The 13288-nt window shown below is 45.0% G+C and overlaps 1 protein-coding gene across 1 annotated transcript in view; it reads right to left on the minus strand.

The window, feature by feature from the left end:
• LOC136678128 (protein CASP-like) overlaps nt 1–13288 on the minus strand; it is a 161258-nt gene that overhangs the window by 68779 nt on the left and 79191 nt on the right. The window contains exons 5-8 of the mRNA XM_066655998.1: nt 10309–10446; nt 8269–8392; nt 6399–6475; nt 4486–4552 (exon numbers count right to left, since the gene is read on the minus strand). Coding sequence (XP_066512095.1) covers nt 4486–4552; nt 6399–6475; nt 8269–8392; nt 10309–10446 — 406 coding nt within the window. The remainder of the gene's footprint in view (nt 1–4485; nt 4553–6398; nt 6476–8268; nt 8393–10308; nt 10447–13288) is intronic.

Below are 13288 nucleotides of genomic sequence, written 5' to 3' on the forward strand. Positions count from 1 at the left end.
GCCAAATCCACAGCAGATAATGCATGCACTTACTGAGTGCGCGTGCAAGAGAATGTGCCGAATCGGAGGGTATCAGGCTCGCTAAGCCCAATGTGCTGCACGCTTAGGCTTATATCTGCCTCGGACCATGCTACATGTGTGTTAGCGCTGTGCGCTGCATAGACAGCATAATGTTGTTCAAAATATCAACACACTGATTAATAGTATTAATATTATTTACTCAAAGCCCCCTGACAGGACTCCCCAGTCACATGACACTAAAGTGTGAAGACTAACACATGCTTTCTCATTGATTTGAACCTGCTGCCTTTGCAAGTTTGAGTTAACGCTAACTCTTCTGCTAGCTTAGCAAACCAACTGCAATTAGCATTAGCTGGCAAGGCACTGGGAAAGCAATGACATAAAACTAATGATACAGACTGGAGTGTAACATTCAGTGCCCCATTGGCTCAGGCTATTTCCACTGTGAAAAAAACGTCAACAGTGAACTAATATTCTATACGTATACGAACCCTGTGGGTTCTGGTTTCGTTTTTGTTCAGGGTTTAGGTTAAAATAAGAGTGAGAGCTCAGAAAAATAGTACAGCCTGAAACAGCAAAGGAACATTCTGGAATAAACTAGTTTGTCAGAAATAGGTGAACGTAAACAGCACAAACACCTGGCAAATATTATGAAACTTTAAGGGGACGGAGGGGGGGCAGTTTGCGTCCAAATTTAGGCCTGGAGTGTACACCAAAAAAAAAAAAGACTGGAGAAAGGAAAGATGCAGGAGAGTAAATGTGCATGGCTAAAAAGAGGAGGGAAAGAGATGGAATGATGCAGAGAGAGGGAGAAAAAGAGCGAAAGAGAGGTGGAGTGTATGAGCGCAGTAGGAAATGTTTACTGGGACGTGTTTCTCAGCGGCAACGCAATTAGAGCCTGAGGGAGAGAACAAGGGCTCATTGAAGAGCGGCAAGACCCTCCCTCTGTTTGCCTGGCCTGTAAGAGTGTGTGTGTATGTGCATGAGTGTATGAGTGTACTTCATGTTTATTAATGAAGGAGGAGGAGAGTTTGCTGTGGCAACTGTGTGTCAGACACCAAATTAACACAGAGAGAGAAAATGAGGGCATTACCCCACCTTGCATACTAAATCAAGCACAGACACACAGGGAAGAAAAGAAAGGGAAAGAAGAAGGCGATGATAATGAAGAATAATGAAGAAATAGAAAGGCAGGGAGAAAACAAACAAAGAAAGAACAGAAGGAAAAGGGAAAGAATTAACTCAAGAAAAGAAAGAAAAGAGATGGAGGCCTGTTCGAAGTGAGGTGTTGAGGGAGACATGACGAGGTTTTATCAGAAACTGGATGCTTTTGCTCCCCGTGTGTTGAAAAAAAGTATGATTTTGAGAGTTAAAGGCATATTTAAAACATTTTGTCACAAAATTTGAATTAAAGTTTGGTTGGGTTGTCTCCCTGTGTCCGCGTGGGTTTCCTCCGGGTGACTGTCTGTGAGGAGTGTGGTGTGTTCTCCCTGTGTCCGCGTGGGTTTCCTCCGGGTGACTGTCTGTGAGGAGTGTGGTGTGTTCTCCCTGTGTCCGCGTGGGTTTCCTCCGGGTGACTGTCTGTGAGGAGTGTGGTGTGTTCTCCCTGTGTCCGCGTGGGTTTCCTCCGGGTGACTGTCTGTGAGGAGTGTGGTGTGTTCTCTCTGTGTCTGCGTGGGTTTCCTCCGGGTGACTGTCTGTGAGGAGTGTGGTGTGTTCTCTCTGTGTCTGCGTGGGTTTCCTCCGGGTGACTGTCTGTGAGGAGTGTGGTGTGTTCTCTCTGTGTCTGCGTGGGTTTCCTCCGGGTGACTGTCTGTGATGAGTGTGGTGTGTTCTCTCTGTGTCTGCGTGGGTTTCCTCCGGGTGACTGTCTCTGAGGAGTGTGGTGTGTTCTCCCTGTGTCTGCGTGGGTTTCCTCCGGGTGATTGTCTGTGATGAGTGTGGTGTGTTCTCTCTGTGTCTGCGTGGGTTTCCTCCGGGTGACTGTCTGTGAGGAGTGTGGTGTGTTCTCTCTGTGTCCGCGTGGGTTTCCTCCCACAGTCCAAAAACACACGCTGGTAGGTGGATTGGCGACTCAAAAGTGTCAAGAGTGTGTGTGTTGCCCTGTGAAGGACTGGCGTCCCCTCCAGGGTGTATTCCCGCCTTGCGCCCAATGATTCCAGGTAGGCTCTCGACCCACCGCGACCCTGAACTGGATAAGGGTTACAGATAATGAATGAATGAATGATGTCATTGGTAACGCCACTCATTAGCTAAGACTACCCTAATCACACACACAACCACCAACCAAGGTGTGTGAGGCAAAACATGCCTCCTCAGAGACAGGTGAAACCAAATATCACTATTTATACTACAGTGATACACTATACACTAACTATAACTATCACTAGTATAACACTGGACAGCCCCACACACTTGGAGGAGAACACTCACTGTCTGGAACAGTTCTGTCCACTAAAACATGCCGGCGCTGACTAGCTTTGTGCTGAGTGATGTGGGAGAAAATGGGCCATCTCACCCACACAGAAAGAGATGTCAGCTGTGCTCTCAACACAGCTAAAGGAAGAGTGGTGAACAGATCCAGGACCAGCTGATGGGAGTGTACTGGAGCTGAGAGAGCTGTGAAAGAGAAGTTGGACTGGTCCAGAATTAGCTGATGTGCTGCCGAGCTGCGTGTGGCACTGCTAGCACTGTGGGTTTGAACAACTATAATTATGTTTGCCAGTAAGCTGGGTGGTACACGCCTTGAAATAGCCCTGGGGCATTGGCAGCGGCTAGACCACGCATTCCTGGGTGACAGGCAGACAAGGAGGGCGGCCTGACCACACACACACACACACACACACACACACACACACACACACACACACACACACACACACACACACGAGCTAAAAAAAAATTGATGAAGCCACACAATCCTGATATTTCAAGTTCTATTTCTGGCCTCAATCTTTTAACATCTTTCCACACTGTATTCATTTCTACAGGTAAAGATATCACTACATCAGTGAACAAGGGATCAATGCAATGTACAAATCCACGACAGCAATGGAATAAAGTACAATTACACTCCCGAACTAAAGGTACAAAACGCTCCTGAGACAGTGTTCATTAAACTGCAGCTTCTTTTAAAATTTAAAGTCTGTTTAGATCCAAGATGGCCGAGCTTTTACCACGGCAGCTCCCAAATTAATAAACAGCTTAGCATTCATAATGCTAACAAACCCACGCAGACACAGGGAGAACGCACCACACTCCTCACAGACAGTCACCCGGAGGAAACCCACACAGACACAGGGAGAACACACCACACTCCTCATAGACAGTCACCCGGAGGAAACCCCCGCAGACCCAGGGAGAACACACCACACTCCTCACAGACAGTCACCCGGAGCATGAATCGAACCCACAACCTCCAGGTCCCTGGAGCTGTGTGACTGCGACACCTACCTGCTGTTCCACCGTGCCGCCCCAATAGGGCTTCAACTAATGATTATTTTTATATTAATTAATCATTTCCTGCCATGTTCCTGCCTTGTGCCCAGTGATTCCGAGTAGGCTCCGGACCCACCGTGACCCTGAACTGAAAAGCGGTTTCAGGCAATGAATGATCATTTCTTTTCTTGAATATTTACAGGGAGAATGCACATCTTGCCACAACCTCTGCTTGTTTATACTTCCTGTGTTGGGCCTACTGAATCATAACAGTTGCACATGTCTCCAGTGACAAACAGACTGAATATTCAACAGTGTTAAAGCGGAATAAAAGTTCAACTAATGAAAAATTTAATATTTTAAAAATGAGAACTGATGTGTTGTTCTAGCCCCTCACCCGATCAGGTCACTCAAACAGTGGTGACCATGTTTAAAACAGATTTTACATAATCCCTGACACCTCCAGGCCACTGTGTGTCAGTAGAATGGCTGTTTCAGAGCATGAAGAAGCAACACTCAGGAAAACGACTGATTATTTCTTTGTTTTTCCCTTGTTCCTCTGTGTTTGAAGTTATTTGATGTTACTGCACAAGACTTTGGATGACACTTGTTGTCTTTACCTCTGCTATAAATAAATATAAATAAAGCTGATATGACTTTCAGCCCCTCCCCCCACAGACAGAGAGCACAGTTCCAGCGCTCCTGTCACTGTCCGTGTGGATCTAATCTCTCGTTATTTACAGCTCGGCTCTAATGCTTGGATCGGACGCAAAAAAGAGAAAAAGAGAACGTGAGAGAGAGAGAGAGCGAGAGAGTGCGCGCGAGAGAGAGAGAGAGCTTGCTTTGCCAGAACAGGGAATTGGGGATAAATCTGCTGATATTATCTCAAACAGAGCCGCCAAATAGAACTAGAAAAAGAAAACGATAAACGGGAGAACAGGAGAAAGGTTTTATACATTAATTCTGCTGACACACACACACACACACACACACACACACACACACTCATCCATGCTCCTGGCTTACTTTGCTGTGGACTCCTCATCGTACTTGCTTTTCAGATCAAACAGCTCTGCCTGAGTCGTTTCAAGTACTGCAAAAGAGAGAAAAATATAGAACACAAATGTATAAACATAAAGGATTCATTTGCTGAAAACGTAAATTTACTCGGCTGCGATTTAGAAGGGGACATGTTATGAAAAAATCTCCCCTTTTCAGTCCCTGGAGCCCACCAACCCACACACTGTGAAACAAGCCGCCCAGTCAGTTTTCTGTGTGCTGCCCAAGTTAAAAAAAAAAAAAAAACAGGGGATAATACTAGCCACCCTGACTTTGCTCCACTTCTGATATCAAGTGCTTAGATTTTGGAACTGCCCCGCCCCCTCATCTAAGTCTCTCCAATCACAGCACTGGACCTGCGTTTATGGGAGGGTGCAAAGACGTTAAAGTTAAACGCAGCAAAACAAACACAACTAGCGTGGAGAAATAAGAGCACTGAGTTAAAACAAAGAAAATGAGAACGGAGAAGAAAGAGAACAGAGTGAAAACAGCTAAAAACCAGAGGTTCTGCTCCTCGCTCCTCACTGCTGTGCGCTCGGGGTCGGGGTGAACAGCGAGCGGCTCATTATCATTTAAAGGAACAGGCGCTGAATAACATTATTCTGTAGGATTCACTCTGCGCTATAAAATAAACAATAATTCACAGTGTAGTTGATCCCCAACCACAGCCATTTCTAACAACAATAAAGGATCTCAAATGTTTGTATTAGCCTTTTAGCTCCAATGCTAATTTAAAAAGGCAAAGTTTGGACACCGAACACGTCTTGGCTGATGGACTACATCTGGGCGTGATGTAGAGAGACGTGGTGTAAATTGTTTTTTTGTTTTTTTTGCCGAACCACCGCTTACAAATTGAACAATTAAGTTGTGTTTCCTTTTTTGGTGAATACGGTTCCAGAAGAAGATGCAGTAGCTGGATCGACACCCACAAGGCCTTCTCACCCCACCACAGGCAGGCTGCCATTATGGGAAGTCTGTAAGACCACACTAGAATAGAGCGTTGTAGGAGTGTGAACACTCAGCATATGGCTGCACAATTAATGTGTTGGTCTTAGGCGATCATAATTAGTCATAATTTGAGAAATGCGGCAATTTATTCTGGAATAGCTCCTGCATTAATATCACTGTTACTGCACTGTGGACATACACTAAAATCTCTGATAATAACTAAAATTTAAACAGTTTAAATGATGTCTATGAGGGCTAACATACTAGCGTGCTAATGAACCCAAATCCTGAATGACAAGCCCTGATTGTCATAATGACTTATGAGAGTTAAATATATGTTTCCGTCACTCAAATGCACATACGCCTGGGTTTTCTAATAGCTACTGAACATTAAACAGGATATTACGGATTTGTGCATGTGTCCGAAGGCTGTCTGAACATATTTGCTGAGCTTAAATATCTCTATTATAGCCGTTATTAATCAGTAGATATGTGAAGTGCCATTGCATCTCTCCGAACACTAAAGCTCAACACGCTTGGAGGAGAGCCCTATGCATTGGATCTCTTGGACTCCCCAGTCACAGGTGGCTGCAGCTTTTTGCACTGATCCCAAGTGCAAAACACCAACCGAAGTCTTGGCCGACTGCTTTTCAGTGGGTGTGTTCTTTGCTCTTAGCCGTGTGTTGAGTATCGCGTGTCTCTACACTTCCCTAAATAACAATGGCCTGTGGGTGGTAATTCTGTATGTCATTCAGAGGGACATTTTCCCATCAAAATAGACAGCAACAAATTGCATTAAATGTCTGATGACTGACACAAGGCTTGTAAGACGAGTCCAGGAGCAAATATGAAATGAAGCTTATTTCTCCCTCCATCTACATTTGAATATCGATTAAAAACAATGTGCAGCTCTAACACCAGTAGACATTTACCTGTCTGTAGATTCTGGGCCTTGTGTTCTGCCTCCTCCATCCTGGAGGCCATAGACTCCTGGGACTCCTGCAACTTCCTATCATGGGGTGCATAGAGAGAGAGAGAGAGAGAGAGAGAGAGAGAGAGAGAGAGAGAGAGAAAGAAATAGAAACAGAGGAATGTGAGAATGAGAGAGGAGACACTTAAAAGCCTTAAAGAGATTATGCTTAGGTGCTCACTGACTAAAACGCAGGGGAGTGGAGGGGGTGGATTCTGAATCGAGTCAAACCCTGTTAAAATGGAGTCGCTCATGCTCCCCAGCCGCCTTAGAAAAATATAAAAAAAAACCCACCAATTTCACGTGATGGACTAAAAACCCCGTATGCAATATTAAATAAAGTGGCCCATTAGGGAGGAGGGCTGTGTGGGGCGAGAGAGAGAGAGAGAGAAAGAAATATTATTTTTAGCAAATAAAGTTAAGTCTTTAAGGGCGGAGCGGCAGAGCGCCGCTGTCTGAGATATTAATAAAGCAAGCACAATGACTCACTTTCTCTCTCTCGACACTCAAACCCACGTGAGGAGAGCAATCCACCTCCATCACCCTCACAGGAAGCGTGCTGAGCAGACAGGAAGTGGACTGAATTATGGATGCATGCTGACGCATAGGAAATGCACGAGGAGCAGCAGCACAATTGATCAAATATGGACACTGCCTCTGGACAACAGGGCTCGTGCTGACAGTTAAGAAATTTAGACTGCCCTACTTGGCCATTTATGGCCATATTCAGAGGGACTCTCTCACCCGGCTGTCTCTCTAACACACTCTCTCTACCACTAAGTCTTAAAGGAATGCTCGCTTGGGCTCAGCACTGCAGAAACTGCACTATGTAACATTTGGAGGAGGGTAAGAAACAAAGGCAGTGTCCCTTTAGTGGTGGATACTAATTTGATCTGTATTAACAACATGACACCAAGGTTAAAAAATAAATAATAAAACTAAAAATAGGCCCACAAACTCAGATCACGTCAGGTGAGCCAATCAGAAGCAGGTCTGAGGTCCCTGCCGACCCTATATTTAACCATCCGAGCTGTCCAATGAGAATGCACAGGGGCAGAGAGACGGGGAGAGGGGGAGATGTAAATAAACAGCAGAATTAGAGCATTAGCGTGGATTACAGATGTGCAGCGGGGGGGGCGGGAGAGTGATATATAAATAAATAAAGCCAGTGCTGGAGACACTCGTCCCAGTTGGCCGTGGTCTAAGTGCTTGTGTAAGCACAGCATACGCTGGCAGCATTAACCCACGAGCCTGGCCTCTACATAAAAGCCCTGCTAAAGCTTTAATACAAAGCTCTGGCTGCAGTGACACACACACACTCACACAAACACACACACACACAGAGCCAAGCAGGGGGACTGTCACGCTAAGCACTAGGGGGACAGCAATATTTTGACGTGTCGTGATGTACAATATATGCCCCAATGTACATAATTTAATGTGTAGCCACTGTGGACCCAGATGTTTTATTGTACATGCTCCTCTTGAGAGTAGCTGCAAATGAGGCTAAGGTCATCCCAAAGGCCTGGAGGTGTGTGAAGCTACCCAGCACTTGACTGCAGAGGGTTGGAGTTCAATCCAAAATATTTGGGATGAGATAAAGTGTCTTAAGCAACGTAATCATCCCAACATCAGCACCTGACCTCATTAGTGCTGTCAGGGCTGACGGCAATCAAATCCCCACAGCAAATTATCACTAATTGTAGTCTAAAGCCTTCTCAGAAGAGCAGAGGAAGCGAAGCTGAGACCCATTCCCTCTTGATTTCAGATCAAATGTTGAATCAGCAGGTGTCCAAATACTTTTGGCCACGTAATGTGTCAAGGCCCCTCACCTCTCTTTCTCTGCATAGTCGTTGTGGAGCTGCTGCTCCTTCTCCTGGGCCAGGTTCTCCGCCTGGTTCTTCAGCGTCTGCTCGTACTCCCGGATCTTCTCCTTAAGTGCTTTAATGGTGACCTCTGCCAGACACACACACACACACACACACACACACACACACACACACACACACACACACATACAAAAAGACAAAGGCCAGATCAGTTCCACTTTATAACTACACTACACCAGGGTCCAGGAAAAGCCTGGACCTTCAGCATACGCCGACCCCCAACAGCTTAGACATGCTTCAGCACAAACTGCCAATAAAGGAGAACACTGTACAGTACAGCAGCCTCCACAGATGTCCAGCCTCTCTAAACCCTCGTGTGTGGACAGTGCCGATTTTTCCATATAAACTGGAAAAAGATCCTATATCCCCACCACTTAACTTCAGCAGCATTGCTATTTTCCAAAGGCACATGAAAGCTGAAGAACAAGAAAGAGAACATGGACTATAGCACGGTAATAAGACATGAAAGCTCATAATGATCCATGAGCTGAGAAAACAACCGTCTTTTCATTGTGGCTCAGACTACCCTGGAGTTATTTCCTGTTCGAACAGCAGACACCCTGCTCGGGTTTACCCAGGCTAGATCAACCACACTTCAAAATATCCGAAGGGGCTTCACGGAGCCCAAGTCGCTGCTATTCTGAAGGCAACTTTTTAAAATACTTAAAGGGCCTTTATCCTGGTGTTCTATTGTATTTTGTTTTTCATCCAAAAGTCTTTTAATGATGACATTATTGTGTGTATGAGAGAGAGAGACAGGGAGACAGAGAGAGAGAGAGGGAGACAGAGAGGTAGAGAGAGAGAGAGAGAGAGAGAGAGAACCAGAATAACAGTGACAGAATGAACAAGGGAGAGAGAAAGTGCAAAGCGGGAGAGTTAGAGAGAGGCACTGAGGTAAAATAAGACGTATGAACAAGAGAAGGTTCTTTACTGAGTCAGACTGACAGAGATGGAGACCCCGTGTGTGGGTGGATGGAGTACTTGGAGTAAGAACGCTAGTCGATTGGACAGTACGTCTCAGACGGAGATGCTCATTGACCCTGATTGAGTGCTCAAAAAGAGTGCACGCACACACACCAGCTGTGATGATATGAAATGTGGATCTGGGAGACAGTAAAGCTTATAGCCACTGATTGAGTGCTCTGAGATCCGAGTGCGATTGTGTATATGTGTGTGTGTGTGTGTGTGTGCGTGTCTGTGCCAGTGTGTATTACACATAAGCCGGAGTGTGTGCATGTGTGATTTAAACTGCCGGCTTGCGAGTCTGACACATAATCAATGGGAGCAGGTCCCTTCGGAGCCCTTTTCCCCCTTAACTGCTAAATTGAACTTTAAACATTTAGGTTGGGAGGGATCAATGGCCTCTGCTGGGAAGAGCATGGGGGTCCGAGAGAGGGAGGGGGGAGAGCGAGAGTGAGTGAGAGAGACAGAGAGAGAGAGAGAGAGAGAGAGAGACGGAGGGAAGGCTGCTAGGGTTAAAGCATCCTCTGACTGCACAATCCTCATGTCCCATGTAGTGATTGTTAAATACAAATATGAAGCTAAAATAAAGAGAATCATTATTGACCGTCTCCAACCAAACTCACTAATCATCTGTCGACACACCAGTGGGAAGGAGAGAGTGAGGAAGAGAGAAAGTGTGTGTGTGTGTGAGAGAGAAAGAGAGAGGGATTGAGTGAAGGAGAGAAAGAGAGAGGGTGAAGACTGAAGACAGAAACAATAACAGTCAAGGAATGAGAGAGATAGGAAAAGATCGATGAAGAAGAAAGGAGGGAGAGAGAGGAGGTAAGAGTGAGGGTTTTAGATGTCACTTGACCAATGAAACACATTCATACCTAAAATACACACACCACCTTTTACATAGTTGGGCATCTGTGGTATTCTGTGGTCAGTTTTTCTCCGGTACATTGTCTGAATCATGCCTTTAGCTTGTTATACAGGGTCCCTGACTTGTGAAAACGCTGAGAGCGTGTCAGTTCTCACCCTGGTTCTTGACCTCGGCGAACTCCTTGTTGTAGTCCTCCAGTGTTTCTCTGAGTTTCTGGTTTTCCGTCTCAATGTCGTGCATCCTCTGGACCTTCAGCTGCAGCTGCTGACCGAGCTCCAACACGGGGACCGGATCTGACCGGGAGAAAAACACACACCCGTCACACGCTGACCACTTCAGCAGATACCCGTTTACAGCAGGGTCACCATGCCCAAAGCCAAGAGTCAGCAAGAGGGGTATGAAGCCCCTTTAAATCTTTAGTAGCTGTATACAATCAAACATTCAGCGCAATGCGAGAGAAAATAATTAAAATAGCTTTACTGTGGCCTTTTGAGGGAAAAATAAACAAACTAAAATCGATAAATTAAACACATTATTTTACAGTGATATTTACTCTAGAATTATTACTTTTATTATTATTTTTTAAACAGTAAGAATACGTTGTTTACTTTGCTCTAAATAAATATCTGTACATTTATTGAAGATAATAATAGTTAGTGCGCTGTTCCAAAGGTGAGGATGGTCGCATTATACAAACATTAAATTGTTGTGATATAAATATCTCAAAGTTATTATAAAATGTTCAAACACTTGAGAAACAATTAAAGAAAAACATAAAACAAAAGGGAAGAGAGCTGTTTGGATTGTAATGAATATTAATGAAGCATTATTTAGGGAAACTCTGAAGCGTTTCAAAACAGCTGACACCGTCTTTTATTCACATGGACCCCAACTAAACTTCGATTGAATCTCACCTGGCGCCCTACTCTCTAGGTAGTGCACTATGTAGGTCACATAACTTCAACACCTGCAGTGCATTATATTTTGAACCGAAAGCCATTTATATTCAGTCATTACGTGCAAGGCTCCCTTGGCCACTTTTGGCTGCACGAGCCGTAGTTTCACAGCATACCTAGTGCACTACTTAGGAAGAAGGGAGCCATTTGGGACTCAGCCCTATCCTTGATCTGTGAGTCACCCCTGAAATATCTTAGGCTTAACCCAGGTCTGGGAGACTTCGATTTTCGTTTTTACACAATCCCATCGCTCTCGATTCTGATGATTTATAAGCGGATTTTTTTGGACGGCTGACTCCTGTATGAACTTCTAACCCCTATCCGGAAGTTGTAAACTTATGTCAAACTTGTTCTGAACTTCTGACTTACCCTGAGCTCATATCTAACATCTTCTAGACGCCTGACACCGTGAGTGGGCTGCAAACTCTCTCTCAGTCTCTGACATCAGCTGCTATCCCTGGGTTATCTCAGCATCTTAACTCTGCACAAGGGCCTCTGTTTAATCTCAATTATAATACTCTACCACTTGTACTCCACTGTGTGTGGATGGGTTGCTGTTCGCTGTTTTGTTACATGGCGTTTATAGAAGAGAGCACAAGTTTCAGTGAAGACACAAGTCACTGGGAAGAGAGACGGAGTCGAGACACAAGACATGGAAATGGAGTCCTTGTCCTGCCACTGGGAATCAAGTCTGATTCGAGTCATGTGTCACCTGGAAGTGATTTGAATCACGAGTTGTTTGGAAGTGAATCAGAGTCTAGTCATGAGTCACAAAGAACGGTACCTCTGTGGAATCACAAGTCACTTGGAACAGAATCAGAGTCAAGTCATGGGTCACTAGGAACAGAATAGGAGTCGATTCACAAGTCACTCAGGAACAGAGTAAGAGTTGAGTCACTAGGAATAGAACGAGTCGAGTAAGAAGTCACAGAATCATTGACAAGTCATTAGGAACAGAATCAGAGTAAAGTCACGAGTCACAAAGAACAGTACCTCTGTGGAATCACAAGTCACTTGGAACAGAATCAGAGTCAAGTCATGGGTCACTAGGAACAGAATAGGAGTCGATTCACAAGTCACTCAGGAACAGAGTAAGAGTTGAGTCACTAGGAATAGAATGAGTCGAGTAAGAAGTCACAGAATCATTGACAAGTCGTTAGGAACAGAATCAGAGTCAAGTCATGGGTCACTAGGAACAGAATGAATCGATTCATAAGTCAGTCAGAAACAGAGTAAGAGTTGAGTCACTAGGAATAGAACGAGTTGAGTAAGAAGTCCCTAATAGAATTTGAGTCGCATCACGAGTTACTAGGAATTGAATCAGAGTCGAGTCATGAGTCACTAATAGAATGTGAGTCATGAATGAGAGAATCGCTACTGTGAATCGAGTCAAGTCACGAGTCGTTAATAAAGAATTGTAGTGCAGTTTCTGTATTTGCACATTAATGTTAATTAATGCAGGGTGTGTTGCCGCCTTGCACCCAGTGATTCAGGATAGACTCCGAACCCAAAGCAACACTGAACTGAATCAGTGATTACAGACAATGAATGAATGAATGTTAGTTTTCTGTAATAATGCACTCTATACTCAGAAATATAGAGAATAGTGCACAGGAGCCATTTCGGACACAGCGAGAGTCTTCTGTCAGCTGACTCTGAGTGTGTGTGTGTGTGCAAACCCAGCCTAAAGGAAGTTTTATAATGTGTTTGAAAAAAGTGTGTGTGTTTGAAGGTCAGTGGCTGGCAGAGAGGTGTTCATCCATCTGTTTCCCTCACACAACATGTACGCACGCACGCACGCACGCAGACAGACACACACACACACAGCTGATGAAGGAGAGGGCGACTAGAGAAGCCCAAGGGCATGCTGGGTATTCTCTGATGAGGAGCCTGATTTGTTAGAGTGAATCAAGGCCACAGCAAACTCAGCACCCCACACACACACACACACCACCACACACACACACACACACATGCAACTGAGAAATTCATAGCGAAGCAAAGTGCAGTTGAACAAACACCCACACACACACACACACACACACACACACAGGAGAGTAAACGGAGTGTGTGAGCTGGCGGAGGGGACAAAGGGAAGACTGTGACTAATTGCTGGTGTTGTGGTGCAGAAGCAGCAGAGCTAAGTTTAGCCGCTCCACTGTGAGCCCTAATAGTGCTG

The sequence above is a fragment of the Hoplias malabaricus genome, chromosome Y (genome assembly GCF_029633855.1).
Source record: "Hoplias malabaricus isolate fHopMal1 chromosome Y, fHopMal1.hap1, whole genome shotgun sequence".
NCBI classification, from domain to species: domain Eukaryota; kingdom Metazoa; phylum Chordata; class Actinopteri; order Characiformes; family Erythrinidae; genus Hoplias; species Hoplias malabaricus.